The following is a 27,448-nucleotide window of genomic DNA, read 5'->3' on the forward strand; positions in this document are numbered from 1 at the left end:
TTTCATAATAGATGAAGAATAAATATGATTGGTATAAAAGAGAGATGATGTATTTATTAATGGCCCACTTTAAGAAACCATGGATTGTAGAGTATAGTTACTATTGTGATGTCTTATTGACATGGCACCATAAAAACTATTTATGGACACTATGGGTTGGGACTGCCCTAAGATTCTTTATAACTTCTCTCATCCTATCCATGTACAATTAATGCATTGCCTATTTGTCTCTCTCATAGAGTTTCTTGGTTCTTGTGTCCAAGCCGGCTGCAAGTTTACAGCCCGCTTTTCCTCTCTCTCCTACCTTCTCTCCTCCACCTCAGCATTTAGCCGGCTTATAGCCTACTATTATACTTGCTCTTACGGTGTGTTCGCTACAGCCAGCTCCCAACGTGCATAGTACGCACGGAAAACAGAGTGGTCTATTAGCACGTGATTAATTAAGTACTCCCTCCGTTTTATATTATAAGACTTTATAGCATTGCCCACATTCAAATATAGATGTTAATAAATCTATGCAAATATATGTCTAGATTCATTTGTATGAATGTGGGTAATGCTAGAAAGTCTTATAATATGAAACGAAGGTAGTACGTCTTAGGGAGTATAACCAACTATTGTGGCTTCAAATCATTTATAGCCAATTTAATAGTCAATTTATACAGTTACATATAAGCATATACTCCCTCCGTTCCTAAATATTTTGACGTCGTTAAATTTTCTAAACATGTTTGACCGTTCGTTTTATTAAAAAAATTTAAGTAATTATTAATTCTTTTCCTATCATTTGATTCAGTGTTAAATATTATACTACTACTACTACTCAACTTTTGAATAATATTCACAAAAGTTTTTGAATAAGATGAACGGTCAAACATATTTAAAAAAAGTCTACGGCATCAAATATTTAGGTACGGAGGGAGTATAACACAATTTCTATATGGTCCCCCTGTTATACACACATGCATATTAAAGTCCGTGCTATAGCTAGCTACAAATCTGTAGCCCGCTGCTATTTTCTCTCCTTTTTTATCTTCTTGAAATATGTTTATAGCTGGCTTATAGTCTCCTATTATACCTACTCTTATTGAAATAAGTTTTAGGAATATTAAGCTTAAAACCACCTAACCAAATATACTCACTTTATCCACACTCTCAATTCAAGAGAATTCTTAGGCTATAAGAAAACAGAGGGATGGGAAACACGGAAAACGTGGCCCATTAACATATGATTAATAAAGTTTTAGCTTTTTTAAAAAAATGGATCAATATGATTTTTTAAGAAACTTTCTTATAGAATTTTTTTCAAAAAAAATACATCGTTTAATAGTTTAAAAAGCGCGCGCGGAAAAAGAGGGGAGTGGGTTCTCAACTCCAGGTGCCAAAGGCAGCCTTAAGCCCAATTTTAGGACCACATCTTTTGTGAGCAAGCTTCAAATCAGTCGACCGATATGACAGTTTATCAGGCATCTTACCTCTCCGCTCCAACTATGCATATGCGATCGTTAAAAAAATTTTTTCTTCTAAACTACTTATCCATCTAAAATTCGATTGCACCGTTGTATTTATTGTAATTAAAATTTTATAACAATATATCACATGATTATATTCCAATTAAAGAAAAACATATATTTCAAACCATTAATACTTCATGTTTCATACGTTATAGTGACATGTTTCGGCGTCTGTTTTTACTATGTTTCATAAAATTCACGGAAATGCTTGCCACTCCTCTCTCATCTCTCTTCACTTCATTAATGCTTGCATGTATGCATTTTAGCGTTCTTCAAAATGATTTTTTTTCTTCTAAACTGTTTATCCAATCTATGATCCGATCACACCGTTGTATTAATTGTAATTAAATCTTTACAATAAAATATCGCGCGATTATATTTTGATGAAAGAAAAATACATGTTTCAATCCATTAACTCTCGTTGTTTCATACGTGATAGCGAATGTTTCAACGTGTATCTTCACCATGTTTCATAAAATTTTTAAATGTTTTAGTTGCTGGTTTTTTCACCATGTATAAGTTAATGTTTTACTTGTTGGTTAACTGCAACATTTGACCGTCTATTTTTCTCTGAGAAATGGGGCGTCCTATAGGTAGTTTTCTCCCATTTTTTTTTGTCCTACAACGTACTCTTTCCATTCCAAAATATAAGATATTTTGATCGGATAGAATATACTATGATACTGCAATTCTGAAAAGGGAGCCTATCTGATTCACATTAATATGAAATATCTTATATTTGGGAACTGAGGGAGTGTATACCAATACCAAAAATTAAAGCTTAAAACTTCATTTTAAAGTTGATTTTAAAGTTTTCCATCCTAGTTTCTTTACGTCCCCAATCCAGGAGATCACACCATGTTGATTACCAGCGATGATATGTCATATTTTCAAGTTTTGAGAACTAAAATAGAGGCAATGTTCAATGAGGGGGTTCAAGGAGTGATTTTTTCTTTCCAAAAGCAATGAGGTGTCATGTTTCAATGTTTCAAGAACTAATATAGGGCCAATGTTAGAGCGGTAGGTGTTTTTTACCCTAAATTTTTGAATGCCTCTAAGCTAAAATTTTTGGGAGTCAGCAATCATAAAAGATGCTCCTACGTAGCATTGGGTACTTTTTTGCCTAATCTAAAATGATTCGGAGTTAAATTCTAGGCCAAAAATTGCTCAAGTTTTATAGTAGAAGTGTTTGTCATCCCTAATATTATACACATCATCAACTAATTAATTAGAAGGCAACATATACTACATATCATCTATTATATACTAGCCCAATACAAGAAAACTATTTGTTTTATGCACTTTCATCCAATCAACACCACAATTTTCTATTTCTAACTTAAAGTTTGTGAAGGGATTGCTCATTACATGAGGGATGACTCATCCTCTCTCTTTTCTTCTGTCCTCCTCCATCTCACCATTTATGTATATGTGACATGTAGAATTTGTGTTTAGATGCTTAGAGTACTTGCTCTTAGGTAACACTTGTTTTCAACTTCCGTGTCCTGGTATCATAAGAGAGTAAGTACTACTACTATCTTAAGAAGCGTTGGTTTGAACTGTCACAACGAGGAAGAAGTCATCGCTTTCTAAGCACGCTTCTCGAATTGATAAATAGTATGTTTTCTTAAAAAAATTTTAAAAGTTGCTTTAAAAATTTATATTAATCTATTTTTTAAGTTTAAAATAATTAATACTCATTAATCATGCGCTAATGGTTTTACGTAACTCCTCAATCTTTTTCTTCCCCGACCTCTCAAACACACATAAAGGAGCTTTCATTTTGAACCGAAAAGAAAGGGAAAGTCCCTCGTGTTTTGCTTGCACATTTCCCGAGCTACTAAATAGTGTGTGTTTTAAAATAGTTCTATAAGAAAGTTGTATTATTTTTTTTCAAGTTTAAAATAATTAATATATAATAAATCATATGCTAATGTCACTTTATTCTTAATTTTTCCTTTCCCCTTATCTCAAATAGTAGGAGTTGTATTAATATTCACTATACAACCACCTAACAAAACCACCTAACAAAGCGTACATAGAAATCTTTTTTTTTATTCCGCATCCGTCTAGATCTGATCTTCACATCCCACGGTTACTACCGGTCTGCTATGTAGGACTCACTCCCCACAAAATTGCGCCTCCCACCATTAATTGGATTATACCTAGCCATATCAGCAGCGATTGGATCGTACTATCTCGATCCATTCCCAGTAGCTGATTGAACCCGTTGATCAGTTTTTTCTATCCAACTCAATAATACTATTATGATACGTCCAATGAGATACTAATAAATTTTTTTTGTGAGACGGAAAAGGTACATGTTAGCGAGCGGCGATTGGATCCTCCCGCTTCACCACCGTTCCAATCCACCACACCTCTATCTTTAAATGTACGTGTCTTTATCACTAACATGTAAACTCAATGAACCATGAGTCCACTTGTTAGTGATAATCAGAGGATCTCAATCCCTCAAGGCGGCCATGCACTGGTGGAGAAATCATCTTTCGTCGGTCAGGCTAATTCCACAATAGTCCCGTTGCAATAAAAACCGGGACTAAAGATGATCTTTAGTCCCGGTTAAAAAGGGTAACGGGCATATTTGACACCAACCGGGACTAAAGATCATCTTTAGTCCCGGTTCAAATGCTGTCAGGGCCTGTCAGGCCCCCCGGGAACACCAACCGGGACTAAAGATCGTAACTTTAGTCCCGATTGGTGTTACCAACCGGGGCTAAAGATCCCGGCGATCTTTAGCCCCGGTTCATAACACCAACCGGGACTAAAGTCCCACCCCTACATATATGTTTTCTTCCTCCTCCAGTCCGAGCAAGCTTTAAAATTTCTTCAAAAAACGAGGGGAGGTCATGCCAAAATTTCTAGTGAATTTATTTTGGTAATTATATATAAATCGGAGGTGCCTAAAAGGTTAGCAACTTCATCCTCCAATGTTTTTTTTTCATATTACATTTGGAGCTATGTTTTGCACACTTTTTTATCTCCAAAATTTTATTGTTAGTTGATGAGAGAGAAAATTTGTGTGGAGAAGAAAGAATATATAGAAATTTAGTTTATTTGCTAAAGAAGGTTTTATAAAATAGTTGAGAAGGAAAATATAGTGAAAGTTAATCTTGAATAATAGAAAACAAAGTAAAATGAGAAATTAAAATAAGTACAACACATTAATATTCGTTTAAAACTTTATAAATAGTAAATATATAATTATTCGGTGTAATATTTCATAATTTTTGTATGAATAATGATATGTCATTATTGTGTGGCTGTTGAAAGAGTTTGTAATTATTTTATAATTATTGTATGACTGTCATTATTGTATGAATAATTATGTGTGTACGATTTTTTTTCATGTCATGTAGATGGATCGGCAATGGATGTACGCTGACCGGTGGTCCAAAGAGTTTATTGACGGCGTGCATTATTTTTTGAGAGTGGCCGAAGCTAACAGGCAAAAGGGTTTTATTTGTTGTCCATGCAATAAGTGTAAGAATCAGAAGGAGTATTCTGCATCCAGGACTATTCATTTCCACTTGTTTGGGGGGGGGGGGGTTTCATGCCAAGCTATAAATGTTGGACATCCCACGGAGAGCAAGGTGTTGAAATGGAAGAAGATGAAGTTGAAGACGACAATATTCCGGACTTTGCTCAGTACACTGGATTTGAAGGAAATCAAACGGGCGAGGAGGAAAGGGATGCTGATGGTAACGACATTGCGGATGATCTTGGTCAGATGTTGCAGGACGCCAAGGAGGACTACGAAAGTGAAAAGGGGGCCCATAAATTGGATAAGATGTTAGAGGACCACAGAACATCGTTGTACCCAGGTTGCGAGCAGGGGCACAAAAAGTTGGATACCACTCTGGAGTTCTTGCAATGGAAGGCAAAAAATGGGGTTAGTGACAAGGCATTTGGCGATTTATTGAAACTCATCAAGAACATTCTTCCGGAGGGAAACAAATTGCCCGAGACAACGTACGAGGCTAAGAAGATAGTCTGCCATCTAGGACTGGAAGTTCAGAAGATTCACGCATGTTCGAATGATTGTATCCTATATCGCGGTGAGGAGTACGAGAACCTAGAAGCATGCCCTCTTTGCAAAGCACTACGATACAAGATTAGACGAGACGATCCAGGAGAAGTTGACGGGCAGCTAACAAAGAAGAGAATTCCTGCTAAGGTAATATGGTATTTCCCTATAATACCACGGCTAAGGCGTTTGTTCAGGAACAAGGGGAATGCTAGAATGATGCGATGGCACGCTGAAGAGCGTCAACAGGACGGGATGCTAAGACACCCCGCCGATGGTTCGCAGTGGCGAAACATCGACAGAAAATTTGAAGACTTTTGAAAGGACGCACGAAACATACGGTTTGGTTTAAGTACGGATGGCATGAATCCTTTTGGAGAGATGAGCAGCAGCCATAGCACTTGGCCCGTTAGGATGTGTATCTACAATCTCTCCCCGTGGCTATGCATGAAGAGGAAGTACATAATGATGCCGATTATAATTCAAGGCCCCAAGCAACCTGGTAACGACATCGATGTGTACCTAAGACCACTGGTCGAAGATCTTAAACTGTTGTGGAAGAAGGAAGATGTCCCCGTGTGGGATGAGGACAAACATGAGGAGTTTAACCTACGAGCGCTGCTGTTCGTAACCATCAACGATTGGCCTGCACTTAGCAACCTATCCGGACAGTCCAACAAGGGGTACAAGGCTTGCACTCACTGTATGGATGAAACAGAAAGTACGTATCTTAAGCACTGTAGGAAGGTTGTGTACATGGGTCATCGTCGATTCCTTGCAGCAAACCACCTGGTACGGAAGAAAGGCAAGCACTTTGAACATAAGGCGGACTACCGTACGAAGCCTAAACATCGCGGCGGGAAAACAATGTTTGCTATGGTTAAAGATCTTAAAGTAGTGTTTGGAAAGGGGCCTGGCAGCCAGCCTATAGAGAGCGAAGATGGTCACGCGGCGATGTAGAAAAAGAACTCTATATTTTGGGAGTTACCCTATTGGGAATTCTTGGACGTCCGCCACGCAATTGACGTGATGCACCTCACTAAGAATCTTTGTGTAAACCTTCTTGGCTTCCTAGGTGTATATGGAAAGTCAAAAGATACACTGGAAGCACGTAATGATCTGAAGCATATGGAACAACGCGGTAACCTTCACCCGGAACCAAAGGAGAAAGGAAGCCATTACTTGAGTCCAGCCAGCTACACTCTTAGCAAGGCAGAGAAGGAAAGTATGTTTGAATGCTTGGAGAGCATCAAGGTGCCGTCTGGATACTTCACGAATATAAAGCGAATAATAAGCACGAAGGAGAAGAAGTTCACAAATCTAAAGTCTCATGACTGTCACGTGCTGATGACACAACTGCTACCAGTTGTAATAAGGGGTATCCTCTCAAACAATGTCTGGACAACAATAACAAAGCTATGTGCTTTTATGAACGCAATTTCGTAGAAGGTCATCGATCCTGATAGATTAGAAGCCTTGCAGAATGATGTGGTGCAATGTCTTGTCAGCTTTGAGTTGATATTTCCACCTTCATTTTTCAATATAATGACGCATCTGCTTTGTCACCTTGTCAAAGAGATCGGTATTCTCGGTCCTGTGTACCTACACAACATGTTTCCTTTCGAGAGGTACATGGGCGTTCTGAAGAAGTATGTTCGTAACCGTGCTCGTCCAGAGGCAAGCATCGCCAAGGGGTATGGAACAGAGGAGGTCATTGAATTCTGCGTAGAATTTATCGAAGACCATCGCCCAATCGGGGTACCTGAATCACACCATGAAGGGAGACTACGGGGAAAGGGGACTCTCGGAAGGAAAGCAATAATGATGGTAGACAACAATTTATTCCGTAAAGCCCATTTCACGGTTCTGCAACAATCTTCATTGGTGGCTCCCTACATCGAGGAGCACTTGGCTCTAGTTCGTGCCAGAAACATCGGTATGTCCGATGCATGGATTACAAGGCATCACATTGATACTTTCTCCACGTGGCTGTGACAACATCTCATGGGTAACGAGACGATTAACCAACAACTGGCCTTCCTGGCGAGGGGACCATCTGGCTCGATCGCGACATTCCAGGGATATGAAATCAATGGGTACACATTCTACACGAGGGCCCAAGACATGAAGAGCACGAACCAGAACAGTGCTGTTCGTATCGATGCCATGGGACACGATGGTACAACTGGCACGTATTACGGTGCCATCGAGGACATATGGGAACTTGACTATGGACCTCTCAAGGTCCCTCTGTTCCGGTGCCAATGGGTTAGGTTGACTGGTGGAGGCGTAATGATTGATGACAGTGGGATGACAACGGTTGACCTTAACAAGGTTGGATACTCGGACAAACCTTTTGTCCTTGCCAATGTTGTAACCCAAGTTTTTTACGTCAAGGACATGTCTAGCAAAGGAAAAAAGGCCAAAGGGCTTGACGAGCCGAAGCGCCACGTGGTTCTCCCAGGAAAAAGGAAAATCGTCGGAGTAGAGGACAAGACTGACGAGGATTATGATCAGTTTGATGGGCAACCCCCTTTCACGGTGACGATTGACCCTAGCATCCTCCTATCAAATGAAGACACCCCTTACTCACGTAGCGATCACAAGGAAGGAACAATAGTGAGGAGAAAGTACGTGCGGTCAACCGTCACCGCCGATGTATTGCCGTAATTGTTCTGTACACGATGTAAACTATGTTGGATGTACTGAATATCCATACAAATCAATTGTTGTATGGCATATGTTAAATATGTATGATTATTAGAATTTTTATCAAATTGAAATCATCCATATGCTAGTTATATATGATTATTAGATTTTTTATTAATTATGTATGATTATTAGAATTTTAATCAAATTGAAATCATCCATATGCTAGTTATATATGATTATTAGAATTTTTAAAGGTTTTAAATCATGCACGTGGTATTTACATATCTTAATTATAATTTTCAACAATTTAATATCATGATATGCTAGTTATATATGGTTATTAGATTTTGTATTAATTTTAAATCATGCATGTGCTATTTACATATGTTAATTAGAATTTTTAACAATTTAATATCATGCATATGCTAATTATATATGATTATTAGAATTTTTAACAATTTTAAATCATTCATGTGCTTATTATATATTATCCACGTATTCTAGTACATACAACAATAACTTTTCGAAGGTTTTATCATTAATTGTTCGACTTTAAATAATTGTAATGCATTATTTACTATTTTAGAAACACATATGCAATGAAATTCAAGACACATCTGCTATTATCTTTAGTCCCGGTTCCTAACCCTAACCGGGTTTAAAAAGAATTTGGAAATAGCGGGAAAAGATCTTTAGTCTCGGTTCGTAAGAACAACCGGGAGTAAAGATCTTTTCTTTAGTCCCGGTTGTTGTTACGAAGCGGGAGTAAAGATATTTTTACTCCCGGTTGTTCTCACCAACCGGGACTAAAGATCCGAGGGTATATATATTGCCGGTGCGCCCTCGTCTTCTCCACCAACACTTAGACGTTTTTCGATCTCGGCTCGATCTCCTTCGCCGCCACCGTGCCTAGGGCAACCCCGCACCGACACCGCCATCGTTTCTCGCTGTCGCTTGGCGGTCCTGGCCGCCGCCGATGCCTCTCTCTCTCGATCTCGATCTCGATATCTCTCTCTCCACGGCCGACGACCGGCTTCGATGCGGCCGCCGCCGCCGACGATGCCGTCGCCACTGCCACTCCGCCGCCCCCGCCTCGAGCTCGCCACGCCGCCGCGCCACGCCGCGGGGCCGCTACGCCATGCCGCCGCGACGCCACGCCGTCGCCACTGCCGCCGCGACGCCACAGCGCGGCCGCTGCGCGCCGCCGCCACGCCCGCACGCCGCCGGGCCCCGACGCCGCTGCCGCGCCCGCATGCCGCCGGGCAGGCCCACGACACCCCGACGCCGCCGCCGCGCCGCCACGCCACTGCCGCGCGCGCCCAACATTGCCGAACGTTAACGAACGTGATTGAAATGTGACCGAACGCGAACGAACATAACGAAACGTTAACGAACGCAAACGAACGTGCACGAAATGTTAACGAACGCGAACGAACGTGAACGAAACGTTAACGAACGCGAACGAGCGTAACGAAACGTGAACGAACGTGCATGAAACGTTAACGAACGCGAACGAAACGATTACGGAACGCGAACAAACGTGCACGAAACGCTTACGAACGTGAATGCACTTGTACTAAAAGTGTGAGAACGAACGCGTTTATACTAATACAATTTACTGGTAATACATATATGATTATATATGTAACTTGGCCTGTTTAGACTAATACATTTTCCTGGTAATGTTGCAGAGAAGACGTCGTCATTGTCCCTCAAGCCGAAGTGGTAGCTAGCCATCGAAGGAATTCGCGTAGGCAAGTAATGTAAAGAAGTGATTGTTAGATATTTAATATAAGACTGTTAGACTTAGCATACATGATTATTACAATTTTAATATAAGATTGTTATCGATTTAATATAATATTGTTAGACTTAGCATATATGATTGTTAGATATTTAATATAATATTGTTAGACTTAGCATATATATATATGACTATTACAATTTTAATATAAGATTAGTAGCGATTTAATATGAGATTAGTAGAGATTTAATATAAGATTAGTAGCGATTTAATATAAGATTGTTATACTTAGCATATATATATATGATTATTAAAATTTTAATATGAGATTAGTAGCCATTTAATATAAGATTGTTAGACTTAGCATATATATATATATGATTATTACAATTTTAATATAAGATTAGCCGCGATTTAATATGAGATTAGTAGAGATTTAATATAAGATTAGTAGCGATTTAATATAAGATTGTTATACTTAGCATACATATATGATTATTACAATTTTAATATGAGATTAGTAGCGATTTAATATAAGATTGTTAGACTTAGCATATATGATTATTACAATTTTAATATAAGATTATTAGAGATTAAATATAAGATTGTTAGACTTAGCATATATATATATATATATATATATATATATATATATATATATATATATATATATATATGATTATTACAATTTTAATATGAGATTAGTAGCTATTTAATATAAGATTATTAGAGATTTAATATAAGATTAGCAGAGTTTTAATATTACGGTACGCAAATACATCCTATATACCTAACAAATATTTTTTGTATGCACAGATGGCTGATCGCGATGAGGAACAGATACTATACGATACAATCGCATAGGGAAGCAGCCAGTACTGGAATGAAGGAGAGGGGAACGAGGATCCAAACCAGTACTTGAACGAGGAGGGGAACGATGAGGAGGAGGCTAGTGGAAGTCATCCACTGGACAGAAGAGGGCACGCGGACAACGAGGTACCGCGAAGAAGATAGAGGGTCGGCACATCATAACTGAGGTGGACGAAGACGGCCGACCTAGTGCCCCGGCAGAAGCAGCCAAGAATTTTGTACGCCACAGCGGTTGGGTTGTGAGGGACACCTGTCAGCACGGTGTACTGGCGCAGAACAAGGGCACGCGGGGATAATGACAGCTTTGTCCCGGACTCAGAGAAAGAGATGCTGTGGACCACAATGCTCGAGACGTTCATGCTACCCGCGGGTACGGAGAACATAGTGAAACAGTGGACTCTGAAGAAAATGGCAGAACAGTTCCAGAGCTTCAAGGGAGATTTCTACAAGAAATACATCCTGAAGGGACTAACACCGAACTTCGACGTATTCCCAAAGCTAAGGGATCATTGGGACGAGTTCGTTGCTTACAAGACATGGCAACAAGGGCAAGCGATGATGGCCAGAAACAAAGACAATGCCGCCAAGAAGAAGTACCATCACCACCTGGGGTCAGGCGGATATAGCGTCGCAATGCCGAAGTGGGAGGAGATGGAGGCAAGTTTGATTGAGAGGGGTATCGAACCGGCCACTGCTAAATGGCTGGATAGATCGAAGTTTTGGTACTATGCTCACGGTGGAACACTTAACCCAGTTGATGGCTCCCTTGTCTTCAGCGATCAGATACGCGAGGCTGCCAGTCGACTAACGGATGCAGTGGTAGCCTCTTCTCAGGGCACATTCCGACCCGACAGAGAGAAGGATGAGCTGTCACTCGCCCTACAGACTCCCGAGCATCCAAGACGAACACGAGGGAAAGGCGTGATTCCCTGGAAGATTGGATTTAAGGAGGACATCCACACGTATAGGAGTCGGATGAGGAGCAAGAGAGATACCGAGGCGAAGATTGCAGATCTTGAGTACAGGGTATCGAGCTACAAGCTCAGCACGCAAGAGGAGGTGGCAAGGAAGGTGGATGAACGTATGGCCGCACATCGGTCCCAGGATCCCCAGCCGTACATTCATCCTGCAATGGTCAGCCCATCAGGCAATCGTAGCAGCTGCGCCTCAACGGGGCAGGTCGGATCACAGAGCATGGACGCCATGCAAACCCATGACGAAACCACCTGCCCCGTTGATGAGATCGCGCAGCGGACACCACGTGAGCTGCATATTCCCTTCAAGAACTTATCAATCAAGGTATGCTCGTAGTTTGAAGATTTTTGACTTGTACATTCCGCAAGTTGCTGCTTAGGTTGATTACTAATAGATAACCTCTGATCACGTGAAGGTGGCGTCGGGAATGGCCATCCCAACGGACCCTTCCGGGACTTACCACTGCAGGCCGATTCCAGCAGGATACTCGAGGGTCGAAGTTGAGCTGGTGGAAGCCGCGTACGAGGACCTCGAGTTAGACTACCCAGGAGGAGACGGTGAGACGCATCTACGAGACACAAGCCACGCCATCATACTATGGCGCAAGCGGTACATCATCCTTCCTGGGTGACAAGCGGCGTCTCGTGCACCATCTCCTCCGGCTCCGCCATCTCCTCCTGCACCATCTCCTCCGGTTCCTCCGCCACGTCCTCCTGCACCATCTTCTCCGGCTCCTCCGGCTCCTCCGCCTCCACCGTGTCCGCCTGCACCTCCCAAGACAAGGTCTCGCCAAGCTCCACCGCCTGCACGCATAAGGGCAACGAACAAGGCGAAAGTTGACGCCACCAAAAACATGGAGCCACCATATGATTGCAGTCAAGAGGAGCTTGATGCTTATGTGGCAGGAGAGGTGAAGAGGCAACTCAAGCCTCGGAGTCCTAAAAAGAAGATACCTATTGACCCGAGCGTGAAGAACTTCTTCAAGGGAATGTCCATAACAAACAAGGAGGCGTTACAGATATCGGACTATGACCGAACACTTCAGAGAGCCTATCACAAGAAGTCCAAACCAGTCCCTCAGCTTGGAGAACAACCAAACCAAGAGGTCGAGCCGTTGGTGACCGGCAAAGATTTTGGCATAATGGAATTCATTTCAGACACCGGTCTAACTGTGGATCAGTTGGTTGGAGGCGCACCAATCCCGAAGGCGGAAGTGGCATACAAGTTTGAACTCGGTAAACCGCTTGTCAAACCTGAACAGCTGCAGTCCCTACCGACACAGATGTACAAATTCCATGAACGGTACATGGAAATGAGCGCCAAGGGTAGAGAGATGTTCGGAGCGAGGATCAGAAACCCCGACTTCTTGCAAGGAGAAGATGTTCTCTGGATCCATTTCAAGGATCTCTTCGATTTGTACCAGTTGGACGCCCTCGACGTCTCTCTTCTGAGCGCATGGATTTTGTGAGTATCTTTGAGTTCGATTTGTTTCGTTCAATAATTAGCTCCTGGCATATATGTAAGCAATAATACTTTCCTTTCATCGTTGTAGAATGGAGATTCAAAGGGCCCGACGGCGGAGGGTCTACGATACTGGGTTCATTGACCCTCGAAAAATCAACACCGAAATGATCGACAAGTACGAGAAAGACACAGAGGACAATCTCGTCCATCTCCTAACGCAGCAGCATTTCAAGATGTACATACTACTGCCGTACAACACAGAGTGAGTTTTTATTGTCGTTCGAACAAATTTCGTTCCCATACATATAGCATGTACATTTTCGATCATATATATCTCATCTCACGCATATTCCAGATTCCACTAGGTCCTGTTATTCTTCGACTTGGACGCATGTAGAGTCACTGTGTACGACTCAATGTATAAAGAGGAGAAGATTTTTGACAAGGTCTTCAAACTGATAGACAGGTAATATAATGCCATCTATTCCAAAGTCGCGGGGAATCTATTGCTATTATGTTGATCTCAGGTAATAATTAATTAATCATAGGCAACTGCATATGTAGGGTTTGGGATCGGTTCCGCCAATTGATTCGCGGGACTTAGAAAGAAAAACTTGGACGGAGGTTTCATTTTCCAGTGAGTACATGCATGATCCAAAATTATATTGAATTGAATCTCTAATTACAGTTAATATAAATAGTATATTAAATCTCTCATCGTTTCTCATGTAGTGTGCAAAGCAGGACCAGGGAACTAACTTATGCGGCTACTACGTATGCGAGTATGCCCACTGCCTATCAAAACAAATATGCACAACACGAGAGCTCGATGTACGTATACATAAACCATTCAAAATTTCATTGCTCGATTTGTTAAGTTGTTTATTAATTTCATATATTGATACGTCATTATTTTTTAAATGATAGCGTATTCACATGAGGGATAATCTCCCACACAAGGATTTTATGACGGCTGTTCAAGAACAACTGATGGGATTCATCAATGAAGAAGTCCTTAATCCCGACGGTGAATTCTACTACGACGGATCGACAATTCATAACGTCGGTCCTTCCTCTTCTGACATAACGCCGGCGTCGAAGTCGTAGCTATAGCTACCGAGCAAATGAATTGTACTATATATGCATGTATATATATATTTATATATGTACACATTTACTTTTGTGTTAATATATATTTTGGTAACATATATATATGCACATAAAATGTTAAGTGCTTTAAATTATACATATGTGTGTGTAATATATGATTTATACATACACACACAGATATATATATATATATATATATATATATATATAATCAACCATGCAGCAAACAGGGCCATGCAAATAAAAAAAATGGTGCACAGATCTTTAGTCTCGGTTGGTAATACAAACCGGGACTAAAGATGGTTTGGCCGGCCACGTGGCTGATCGATCTTTAGTCCCGGTTATTTCACCCATCTTTAGTCCCGGATTCGTAGTCCCGGTTGGACAACCGGGCCTACAAACGGTTTCTCCACCAGTGCTGGCTGGCGCGACGCCATGTCTTCCGCCGGCATCACTTCCTGAGGCAATATAAAACCCTGGTCGCCGGGCCACCTTGAGGCGCGCCGCAGAATTGCCGCCGGCTCTACCGCTCTAGTGACTCTCAAGCGTGGAGACAACAGTGTGGCTGGCAGCCGGTCATCCTCGATCGCTAATACAAATCTAACCGTATGTTGCTGATGGGGCCTACCTCTCATTTTTCTTTTCTTTCTTCAAAGCAATAATGTTCTTCCGTTATTCCAATTTCAAGATGCATCTAGTTACTGTATACGCTCCCTTTGGTTGGTACCAGCCATTGCACTCTTAGGGTGTGTTTGGTTCGTGGACTAGGTGGGATGGGTTGGTTCCATCCCTGGTTTTCAGGATGGGTTGGTTCCATTTTTCTGTTTGGTTGGTGGGATGGGTTGGACCCAGTTTTTTATTTGGTTGGAGGGATGAGATGGGATGGAGTGAACCCATCCCTTGTTTGGTTCAAGGGATGGAGGTGGGATGACAAGATATGATTACCTTCCACAATGAGTTGGTCAAGTTACCTCCCATCTTTCAAATACAACATATGAGATAGTAGGATTAATATTTAAATAACCTAACATATTTGTGTGTTTGTTTATACAAGTTATATTTAAAATCAATCTAATATATGAATATGAACATTTTGCAATTAATAACACAATGGATTGGACATGTTATCATTACCTATAACCACAACAAATAATGGAATTGCATATGTCATTTCACACCTAATTAGAGGCACACAAATGACAAGGCGCGATTCAAACAAAATTGAAATCCACAAATTTTCCAATTCAAAGTCTCACATAATAGTAGATAATTGCATGAAGTCTTACACATAGCCCAAATTAACGGTGCACACACAATACAAAATGAGAGGGTACAAATAGTTCATAATAGTGAAATAACCAATCTTTCCATGAAGATGGTATCCTACATAGCACCGGGAAACTTCTCGCTGATGTACATAGCAACCCAATCAAGTTTGTTCGCAAATGGAAGACCGTTGAAAGCTCTAGCAATATGTGGATTAGCAACCAAATAGTGATAGTAGAAAGAGATGTGATGTTGCTCAAAACCTGGAAGGCTATTCAAGTTGTCCCATAGATCATCAGGTAGTTCATTCCCAACTGTGCTAGACCTTATTATGGCATTTGCTAGTTTGTCACTAGCTCTGTCAAATGCACCAACCAAACCATCATCGTCATGTGCATATGTCTTTTGTCTCTTGGGCTTGCTAGCCGATGATCTCTCATCATGATCTATTGTGGGAGCATCTTCATTCACTTCATTCTCTGTACCCTCGACATCTTCAGTGCCTAGAACTGAGCTTGAGTCCTTTGCAAAATTTCCTATAGCCATGGTACTACCAAATATGGTAAGCATCTCACCATAGTTGGTAATAGGCCTGTTGAAAAACTCAGCATCGCTCTTGTTGTTATGCTGTCATGATTGTGAGATGCATTAGAAACAAGTAATTGAAGCAATTGACAATCATATTGAAGTTGGTAAGGTATATACCTGCATATAGTCATTGTAGTGCTCCTCGTCAAGGCTAATAATGAAGTTCTCTTCGTCCCAAATAGCTCCACTCACCTTCCTAAGACGACTAATCTTTTGAAACTTCTTATGCCATGTCTTCAAATGATTTCTAATCTGATCCCCGGTGAGTGTTGTCGAAAACTTTTCATTCACAACTCTAGCACATGCATTGAGATGCACCTGCTTAAAACCAGCCGATGTCCTTGTGCCACTAGCCACCAGATTGGCCAAATTGGAGAGCATCAAAGATGACATGGATGATGTCCATGAGGCTACAACTCCCTTTCCGTTGTTGGTGTCCATATCCTAGCTGCCATAATAAATGAAAATGTGGATTAGCAACCATACACTAGCCGTCATTCAAAAGTAATAAATCAATACATATGTTGTCATTCAAGAGTAATACATTCAGTAGTAAAAAAATTCAGCACAGTGGTCATTCAAGAGTGATACATTCAAGAGTAAAAAAAAATCAGCACAGTGGTCATTCAAGAGTAATACATCAATACATATGTTCGTACAATTTAAATTCATCATACAAGTAGTCCATACAAATAGTACAACTACAAATAAATTTAGTCTTGACAATACATCCACACAAAGGAATGCAAACATGTTTTTGAAATGCTAAATAGTACAAGCACAATTTAGTTTCCATGGTGATTTTGACGATCGGCCCACATCTGATCTGCAAGTCCTTGCCTAAATTGAACCATCCATGCGTGGTCGTTTGGTTGGCCAACCGTAGAAGTATCGTTGTCTTGAATTATGGACTCATTTGGGCCCATCACAAGCTCATCAATATCATCATTTATCACCCAATTATGAATAATACAACAAGCTACAACAATGTTTACTTGAGTCTGAAAGGGGAAAAATGGTGTGGCATCATCAAGAATTTTGAACCTCCTCTTCAGTGACCCAAATGCACGTTCAACAGTGATACGAAGGGATGAGTGTCTAAGGTTGAACAACTCCTTCTCATTTTGGACCGGATTGTTTCCCCACTCATTTAGATGATACCGGGTGCTTCTAAAGGGTGGCAAAAATCCCGGTTTGGCTCCGTATCCAACATCAACTAGGTAGAATTTTCCTATAACGTGATTGGCAACTCATCATATTTCTACATATTAACAATTAGTAACCATAAAAATGATACACTAATTTAATCTATTACCTTGGGGGACATGAAGACCATTTTCACGTTCCAAAGCATCTCTTAAAACTACAACATCATGTGCAGCCCCCTCCCAACCAGCCAACACATATGTGAACCGAAGATCAAAATCTACTGCTGCCATTACATTTTGTGTAGCATGATTCTTCCTACCACGAAAAGACGACTCCATGTTCTTTGGGACAGATGCTCTAACATGTGTGCCATCAATAGCTCCAATACAATCCTAATTAATTTCAATGATGGGTAAGACAATATTTTTTAGGATGTACAATTTAGTAGCAAATGGACAAAAGAAGCGTCGATAAGTCTCACACCTTAATGTATGGATCCCATCTGTGGTTGCCTGCTATTTTAGGTGCGATGTCCAAAGATGGGGGCTTGATAAGATCATTTCATAACTCTCCAACCGCATGAAGTACCAAATTAAAATATCGACTAACTATTTCTCCTGACCTACGGAAAGTAGCACCAACTACCCTATTTCTAAGATTGTGTCCAATTGTATGTAAAAACATAGCAACTTGTTCCTCAACACACACGTTGATGGTATCTTCAAGCAAGCCACGATCTCTAAAAAGTTTACAAAATCGAAAGAAAGATGATTTTCTAAGTCTAAGCATGTTGATACAAGTTATATCATTTCTCCAAATGAGGTCATCGAGGTGTTCACTTATCTTTCTATCCCTTTCAACTAATGGGCCATATGTTATTCCTACTCTCCTTGGCACTCTCCTATTTCTAGACTCAATAATAAGGGCCATCATCGACACTAACATGTTTGCAGCAGCAGCAAAAATTAAAAGCCTGCTCCTTTGATCCATCTACAATACAAATGTTTGCAACGCATTTCACAATCCAGGTTTTCACTATGCAAATATATGAGTATGCAAACAATTCAACAAATAAATGGTTTTAACCTTGACAACACAGGAAGCGGTCCGTTGAAAAACAATCTCACTAGATCAGCCTCCTAACCTGCAAACAAACAACAAAAAAAAATCCCAAACAGTGAGCAAACAGGATCCCAAACAGCCAATAATTGTTAATTGAAACTCTACAGCACGCCGGCGGCCACTCCCCATGCCGGCGGCCACCTCCCCCCCTCCCGGTGTAACACCCTGAAAATTCGACCAACGAAAATCAAAACTCTAAAAATATGGGCCTTCAAAAAACTTTTTAAATAAATTGCATCATGCTGATTTTATTCGCTCATTTCATTGGAATTTGGTTTCGAAGTTTATAGATCGCGAATAAAGAACAATTGATTAGGAAGAAAACCTAAAATTAAATGAGCAAAATAAATAATTGAAATATAATTTGGAGTAAAGATTAGGTGAGGTTGGAAATAAATAAAATATTATCACAACCATATTAGTAACAATTGAATTCCAGTGCGACAGAATAAAAATTAGCCTAATTAGACATTCAAATAAATTATATAAATAAAATATGGGTAATATTAATCTTGGGTGAGTCCATTGGTTGGAATAACATAAAAATTGGGTAAACCTCATTTATGCAAAAATTTGGATTTATAGAATAGAATTTATATAGGAAATAGGCTAAAATTGGGATAAATAAGAAAATACATTGTTCATTGCACTCTAGGTGCTCGACGAGGTCCCTAGCCCTACCCCCTTCTCTGCCGAGCGTGTCTAGCCGCCCCGAGCCCCGTGCCACCGTCGCTGTCGCGTCCGTCATGTCGCTGCTGCCGCCAGTCGCGCGTCGCCACGCGCCGTCGCCGTCGCTGTCGCCATCGCCGTCGCGTCCTGTCGCGCCCCGTGCCGCCGCGCGCCGTCGCCGTCGCGTCCCGTCGTCGCTCTGAGCCGCGCGCCGCTGCTGCTGCGCCGTCGCCGTCGCCATCCCGCTGCCGCACCGCGCGTGCCGCCGTCGCCTCGAGCCCCGTCCCGCCGTCGTGTCGCCCGTTCCGTCGCCGCGCGCCTGTCCCCTCGCCGCCTCATCGCCCGTCGCCATCGCGCCGAGCCCCGTGCCAAGCCACGCCGCCCGCCCATCGCCATCGCCGCCTGCCGACTACCGCACCGCGCGCCACCCGTCACGTCGCCATGAGGGCCGGCCGCCCCCTCTCCCGCGCCCTATAAAACCCCGGCCCCTCCCGTTCTCCACTCCACACCCATTCCCCTTCCATCTTCTCCCCCCCTCTCCTCCTTCTCCACGCGCCGCCGCCGTCATGCCGCCGCGCCGCCGCTTTCGTGCCGCCGCGCCGTCACCTTGAAGCCGCCGCGCCGTGCATCGCCGCCTTGCGCCGCCACCGCTGCCCGTAAGCCGCTCCCCCCCCCCCCCTGTCGCGTCCGGTCGCCATCGCCGCCCGGGTAGGCCGTGAGCCGAGAGAGAGAGGTGGGCAGAAGCCGAGAGAGAGAGAGAAAGAAAGAAGCCGGGAGGGAGAGAAAAGAAAGAAAAAGAAAGAAAGAAAAAGAAAGAAAGAAAAAGAAAAAGAAAAGGAAAATAAATAGGAATTTGAGGGAGATTAAGAAGTTTAGAAAAAAATTAAAATAATTAGAATTTAATTATAGATTAATTATAGTCGTAGAATTGAAAATTTTAATATAATTATAGATTATTTTTGGTAATCTCTATAAGTAATCAATTCGCGGTAGGAATTTAGATTTATTTAAGAGCTAAATAATTATGTTGAAATCTTAGGAATGTACTTATAAAACACAAAATATCTTAGGTTGAGTAAATTAAAATAGGATAGTCCTATTTCGCAAATAATGTAGTTGATGTAGAATTCGTCTCTCGCGCTCGCTTTTCGATTTGGTCTTTATTGGATTTTATTTGAATTCTAATGGAATTCAAATCAATTCTTCGCACGTACTTTTAGACCCCGAGGGAGTTGCGGATCCGAGCGAGGATCAAGACCCGCAGGACTACGAGCAAGGCAAGTCATCACTATTCCTTGAATATGTTGATCCCAATTGCGAAATTATTTTGTTTACAAATAAAATTGCATGCAATGATGAATATCCTACTTGTGATTATGCCATGCCTTGATTATTGTGTACCCCTATTCCTTCGTAACCATATTTACGTATGAGTCCCTAGTCAATTATGACAATTGCTTAGAAATGCTAATCTAGAATCATGCATACTGATATTTATCAAATGCTATATGCTTGGGCAATTACCTTTGGGAAGGTAATTGAGATGCGGCATGTGGAGACATGAGCGCCACATTGCCATGAAATTGATGACATGATTTGTGAAAGGAAAATAAAGTGAAAACAACTGTTTTCGACTGGGGCGGACGGAGGATTTGGGTGGTATCTGGAAAAGGCTAGTACCGTCCCCGGTCAATTAAGGACTGAGCCATAAAGTTAAGCATGAAACGACCCCCGTACAACCGCACTTCTCGTATGGGTATAGACCTAGCGGAGTAGATAGCCGAGCGGAGGCAGTATCCCTGCATAGATGGTTCACCCCTGAGTGAGGCAGGTGCGCTTCGGTGGGATAGCCATTGAGGTAGGGCCGAGAGGTGTGCCCTACATCGGTGTCGCCATTGGTAGGACTGCCATGAGTGTGTGATAGAGAGAACTTAACTTGAACCATAATTTAATATGTGTGTGAGACTTCTCTTTCTCGGGAGCGCCAGAACTCCTCTCATTGCTAGAAACATGGACGCCTAGAGTGCATGAGGAAGTAAGTTCATGGAGCGGGTACTGCCAATGCGAGGTTATCGAAAGGCTTTGCCATGACGCGTCTCATGTGTTGGGACGAGGCTCATGTGTTGGGCAGTCACGGAGTGCGGGTAAAGTGTACATCCACTGCACTGTGAGTAAACCAAATCTATTCGAATAGCCGTGCTCGCGGTTATTGAGCACCGGGACATGTATTACACTTGGCTAGACTCTAAATTCTTAACTTGTGTGGGATGGGTTATTGCATGATGATTTTTATGCTGTTGGAGCCACTTCCTGAGAGGCGGGAAGGTGGACGTCCTCAGAAAACCATGACGACTCAATGGCGGGAAGCTATCCTTGGGATCACAATGGATGGTGGACAGAACCGTCGTTGTTTAAATGTGAACACTGGTACTAAAGTTTGATCAGTCAATGCTAGGTCTTAGGCTAGTGAAAAGAATTACAAAACTTGCTTTGCGCAAAAGAACCATAGCCATCCTTTGAAATACCCCTATCATGTGCATTGTTGCTGTGGTGGCTTGCGGAGTACGGTTGGTACTCACCCTTGCAATATACAAACTTAATCAGAGGCCGGAGATGAAGCTTCGGAGGATCCCTACGCTTACTTCCAGGAGAGTGATGAAGACGATGACGCTCAGTAGGTCTTAGTTATGGTCGTTGCCTATGGCAATGGCGTGCTGCTGCCTTAACTCCGCTGCCTTATCTACTTCTGCTTTTGGAATGTATTCTGGACCGCACGGTCTGATGATCTAAGACTATGCCTGCGGGCTTATGATGTAATAATTCGTGCTAGACTCTCGTGTATGTGCATTTGGTATTTCAGCTATGAACTCGTGTGTACCAGACTACTTGATCCAGGGAAATGGTACTGTTTACACGATTGATCCCTGTTATAAAAACGGGGGTCCACACCCAGCGCGGCGACCTCCCCCCATCATGGCGTGGCGACCTCCCCCCCCCACGGCGCGGCGACTCCCCCCACCCCCACGGCGCGGCGGCTAGCGAGCTCGGCCACCTCACCCCCCACGACGCGACGACCTCCCCCCTCACGGCGCGGCGACAACCCACGCCGGTGGCGAGCTCGGCCACCTCCCCCCCCCCCCCCCCACGGCGCGGCGGCTTCTTCCCCCACCCCCACCCTGGGCCACTCCCCTGCAGCGGCGAGCTCGACCACCACCCGACACCGGTGAGCTTGTCCCCCCACCACCGGCCACTCCCCGCAGAGGCCACGAGCTCGTTTCCCCTGGCACGGCGACCCCAATCCCCTCCCGGCCACGGCGACCTCTTCAAACCCCGGATCCGTCCCCTCCAGCGGTGGCGGCGCCGCTCTCTTCACCCTCCCCGGCCCCGGCGGCATGCCATGCACAGAAAAAAGGGGAAGGGGGCGACACTAGCCAGAGGGAGGAGAGGAAGGGGAAGGGGAAGGGGACGTCGACCTTACCTCCAGATGCCCGGCGCCGTCTCTACCGACCGTCAGCTCGAGCGCCCGCGCCGCCGCTCGCAAACGAGAGAGAAAGCGAGAGAAAGGTGTGATCCCCTCACCCCCCTCTCCCTCTGTGCGTGCGATGCGCCAGCATCCGGGTTCGCCCCGTTCCACCCCGTCCCACCGATTTGGTGGAACCATCCCACCCAGCATATTGAGAGAATATTCCCTTCTGGGTCCAACCCAACCCACCTGATCCATAAACCAAACACCACCTAGGATGGGATGGTCCTATCCCATCCCATCCCATCCTTGCAACCAAACACACCCTTAATTTGATTAGAGAGCACATGGCATGTAAAGAAAGTCAACAGACTGTCAAGATTCATAGTATTAGAAAATGTCCCATCACATCCTAGATTTTTATATTTTGGGACGAAGGGACTATATACTTCACATGAAAAATGTAGGTGATTATGGTTTGCTATGTGATGGTGCATAGTTGCATATGTTAAATTTCACCGACATCACCATGCTGCATGATGCGCACCACTACAATTAACTGAAGTGGTCATGGAAAAAAAAAGAGTTCTTTCAGAAATAAGCATTAGGTAAAATCCAGGTGATGACAGACAAGAAATAGGTACTAAAAAGATGCAAAGCTGTTGCGGTTAAGATGAGAACTGAATCTTAGCTTGGCCCATCAATAGCGTCAGGATATGGTATAGTACTACGTAAATACCCCAACTGGTCTGTAGACTGTACCTTACGATCGCCACTTAGCTAGTCAAAAATCTGAAAGGTCCCAAATCCCAACTAATATGGATTCTATCGGCTGCATGTGCTTGGGGTTTATCTGATTTCCTGACACTTCCCTATGAACAAATCACATCTTCTCATCGCCTTCTCACTGAATGTTTCCTGAAATTTGATCAGGAATAAATACATTTTGAGTGCTTAAATTAAAGGGAAAAACACCCACTTGAAGGCGAAAATTCCTAAATTCTTGTCAAACCATGGGTAGCTAGCTGCCTAGCTCTTGCTCTGAAAAAGAATCTGCAGGCAGCTCATTCTGCCGTTAAATCAATGTTCTTCTGTTTTTGCAGTTTCCTATTCTGCCGCCTCTTACGGTATTCTTTCTGTTTCTACTGAGGCTGAGGTCAAGTTTAGTTCTAAACTTTTTCTTCAAACTTTCAACTTTTCCATCACATCAAAACTTTTTTACACACATAAACTTCTAACTTTTCCGTCACATCGTTCTAATTTTAACCAAACTTCCAATTTTGACATGAACTAAACACACTGTGAGTTAAATTTCTTGTTCTGAACATCTGAAGTGATGACGTCACATACGTGGTCGCATCACATGGATTCGTTCTAAACCTAGCAGAAAGTTAAAGATCACGACTGTTGCATGTACCAGGCTGCCAGCTCCCAGTTTCTTTGCGTACTTGAGATCAAACTGCTGGTGTTCATGATGCTCAAGTGCATGTATAGTGGACAACAGTGCTTCTATGATCTACCTCTGGAAAGATGAGTAGTGTCTCAGCCCCTGGGAATATAACAGCATCCTTCTTTGTTGTGATAGTTCTGATTGGACATCAGAGTACTGAACCTTATTTGTGCGACTACATTTCAGGAATTCGCTTGCGTCTTGGATAAGCATGTAAGATCAAAGTGTGTTTTGATTCTTATTCTGTGATGAACAATTGGCATCGGTGATTATTGGTTTTGATATTTGAAGATTATTGTCGAAGTGGTTTTTGATATGATTGGATTTACAGGTTCTATCATTTTATGTGTCCGGTCTGACCGGTTACAGGTTCTATCATTTTATGTGTCCGGTCAAACCGGGCTAGTGTGGCCGGTCAGACCGGTGCTATGTGTGTGGTCAGACCGGCCGGCCCGTGGTCTGACCGGCCGATGTTGAGTCGGTTTCGGTTTCGGGTTGTTTCTTTGGATATCCGTGATTGTTTCATGGTTATGGCTTCTAGATGGGTTCTATACGTATGTAATACTGTTGTTTGCTACTAATGAGTCAAGTTGGGGATAGCTTGGTCTCGGAATATGGTTTCTTTGTTTGTTTCATGTGTAGGTGACTCCATGCCTCGGGAGAGTATTTGCGGTGATGGACCGGGAGTCGGCTTGGTGGTAAGACGATGTCTGTGGTGGTCAGATATCATGCGGGATACTAAGGCTAGAGTTGATGCACGTGGTTGATGGAGATTCCATATGGCATACGATGGAGGTATTGTGTGCGTATAGGATGCGGAGTCGAATTTGGAAGGAGTCCAAATTTGGTATGATTGGTTATGTAAAGTTTGTTTCTTGTACTAGAGGGTTTCCTAAGGTGTTTAGGACTCTTAGTATGAGTTTGGTTCGTGGCTTTAGGCTGCCTACCTCATGTATAAATAGAGGGGGAGCGTGAGGCTTCCCGATATCGTTTTTGTATAGCTTTTGAGAGCTAGTTTAGTTAGGGTTTCAAGTTTAGTCGAGATTTTTGTAAGGAGTGTTGTTGGTGCACTTTGTAAACACAGAGAGAAGCAATAAAGTTGTCATCCACTTTAAGAGTTCTTCGATTTGTGTTTACCTGGTTTCGGCGGTCTAACCGGTGATCTACCGGCAGTCAGACCGGCGGCAAGCGGCGGTCAAACCGGCGGGAACACGGCGGTCAGACCGGCGGCGGCGACAGCGGGCGGCAGGTGATCTCAGCGGTTAGACCGGTAGATCAACACCGGTCAGACCGGCGGCTACGCTTCGGTCAGACCGGCTAATCTACTCCGGTCAGACCGATCTCCATCGAGTTCGAGGGTAACTTTTATTTCCGCTAAAAGTTTTCGGTTTTTGGGTATACCAACCATTCACCCCCCCTCTGGTTGGCTTAGTTCTTGTGATTCGATCCTACAAGTGGTATCAGAGCCTTGTTTGCTTCTTTGGATTTTTATCGATCTAGAGTTTTTGCCATAGCTACTCCCGCTTGGTTTTCAACTAAGCCTCATGTTTTCGATGGAACGGATTTTTCTCATTGGTGTAGTAGGATGCAATCTTATATTATGGCTGAGAATTATGATATTTGGAGGAAAGTTTCTCATCCTTATGTGATTCCTGAAGTTATTAATACTGATGCTTTAAAAACTGAAGTTGAAAATAATTGCAAAGCTCGCAACATTCTTTTGAGTGGTATTTCTCGTTCTGATTATGATCGTGTTGCTCATCTTCAAACTGCTCATGAGATTTGGGTTGCTTTGAGTAATTTTCATCGAGGAACAAATAACATTAAAGAGCTTCGTCGAGATCTTTTTAAAAAGGAATATATTAAATTTGAGATGAAACCTGGAGAAGCTTTGGATGACTATCTTTCTCGGTTTAATAAAATTTTGAGTGATCTTAGATCTGTTGATTCTTCTTATGATGCTAATTATCCACAATCTGAGATTTCTCGCCACTTTTTGAATGGTCTTGACATGTCTATTTGGGAGATGAAAGTTACATCTATTCAGGAGTCTGTTAACATGTCTACTTTGACTTTGGATTCGCTTTACACAAAATTGAAAACTCATGAGATGAATATTCTTGCTCGTAAAGTTAATTCTAAGTCCAGTGCTTTGGTTTCTTCCTTGACTTCTTTGGATGTTGGTGCTTCTTCATCAAAGTCTTCTGTTCTTGCTTTATTTAATGCCATGTCCGATGATCAACTCGAACAGTTCGAGGAGGAGGACTTGGTTTTGTTATCTAACAAATTTTCTCGAGCTATGAAAAATGTTAGGAACAGGAAAAGAGGAGAACCGAATCGTTGCTTTGAGTGTGGTGCACTTGATCATCTTCGCTCGCATTGTCCTAAGCTTGGGAGAGGCAAGAAGGAAGATGATAGTAGAGTCAAAGATGATGAGATGAACAAGAAGAAGAACATGAAGGAGAAGGAGAACAAGAAGCATTGCATGCAGTGGTTAATCCAAGAACTCATAAAAGTTTTTGATGAACCGGAAGATGGAGATGAGGGCAAAGGTAAGCAAGTTGTTGATCTAGCTTTTATTGCTCGTAATGCAAGTTCTGATGTTGATGAATCTGATGATGATAATGAAGAAAAGCTTAATTATGATCAATTAGAATATGCTGCTTACAAATTTGCTAAGAAACTTCAAACATGTTCTATTGAGCTTGATGAGAAGGATCACACTATTGAGATTCTTAATGCTGAAATTGCTAGATTAAATTCTTTAATTCCTAATGATGATAATTGTCAATCTTGTGAAGTTTTATTTTCTGAAATTAATGCTTTGCGAGATGTTTATTCTGTTAATTGCAATAAATTGGAATTTGAGATTGAAAAATCTAAAAAGTTGGAATCTTCTTTTCCTCTTGGATTTGCTTTACATGCTCGTGTTGTTGATGAGTTGATTTTGACAAAGAACATTTTGAAAAAAATACAAAGTAGCTTTTTGTGCAAGTTCTTTGGTCAATGCTTCATGTGCAAATAAGGTAAAACAAAATAATGGTGTTTTGATTTCTCAAGATTGTTCAAAGTGTGTTTTGAATGAGTTGAAGTTGAAAGATGCTTTAGGGCGTGTTAAACACATGGAAGAAATTGTTAAACAAGATGAGGTGTTTTCTTGCTCAACTTGTAGAAAAAAAAAGGTCTTTTGGATGCTTGCAAAAATTGTGCTATTCTTACTCAAGAGGTTTCTTATTTGAAAAGTTCTTTGCAAAGATTTTCTGATGGTAAAAAGAACCTCAACATGATTCTTGATCAATCTAAAGTTAGCACACACAATCGTGGTTTAGGTTTTTATTCTTATGCTCATCATACTAGACATCCTCCT

General features: G+C 42.2%; 1 protein-coding gene across 7 annotated transcripts; it reads right to left on the reverse strand.

Annotated features, from left to right (window-relative positions):
• Window positions 1-15,584: 15,584 nt before the first annotated feature.
• LOC4333427 (protein ALP1-like) lies at window positions 15,585-22,790 on the reverse strand. 7 transcript variants are annotated; one of them, XM_066308726.1, is made up of 5 exons: window positions 22,647-22,790; window positions 18,610-18,664; window positions 18,464-18,521; window positions 16,346-16,676; window positions 15,585-16,267 (listed from the first exon to the last, which is right to left on the reverse strand). In XM_066308726.1, the coding sequence occupies exons 4-5, from the start codon at window positions 16,667-16,669 to the stop codon at window positions 15,758-15,760; spliced, it is 834 nt and encodes a 277-aa protein (XP_066164823.1). In that variant the 5' UTR covers window positions 16,670-16,676; window positions 18,464-18,521; window positions 18,610-18,664; window positions 22,647-22,790; the 3' UTR covers window positions 15,585-15,757. The 7 variants fall into 7 exon arrangements, with proteins under 7 accessions (XP_066164823.1, XP_066164821.1, XP_066164822.1 ...); XM_066308728.1 differs by lacking the exons at window positions 15,585-16,267; window positions 16,346-16,676; window positions 18,610-18,664 and adding exons at window positions 16,829-17,459; window positions 17,544-17,769; window positions 17,861-18,367; XM_066308729.1 differs by lacking the exons at window positions 15,585-16,267; window positions 16,346-16,676 and adding exons at window positions 16,829-17,459; window positions 17,544-17,769; window positions 17,861-18,367 and having other exon boundaries at window positions 18,464-18,664.
• Window positions 22,791-27,448: the final 4,658 nt, after the last annotated feature.

The sequence above is a fragment of the Oryza sativa genome, chromosome 3 (genome assembly GCF_034140825.1).
Source record: "Oryza sativa Japonica Group chromosome 3, ASM3414082v1".
Classification (NCBI taxonomy): Eukaryota; Viridiplantae; Streptophyta; class Magnoliopsida; order Poales; family Poaceae; genus Oryza; species Oryza sativa.

What these genes read in the sequence shown, in the direction of transcription:
- LOC4333427 (XM_015777147.2), bottom strand. Translation starts at nt 16,669, where the DNA reads ATGGACACCAACAACGGAAAGGGAGTTGTAGCCTCATGGACATCATCC. An exon ending in ACTACAATGACTATATGCAG is followed by an intron (nt 16,268 to 16,345) that starts GTATATACCTTA and finishes CAATCATGACAG; the next exon opens with CATAACAACAAGAGCGATGC.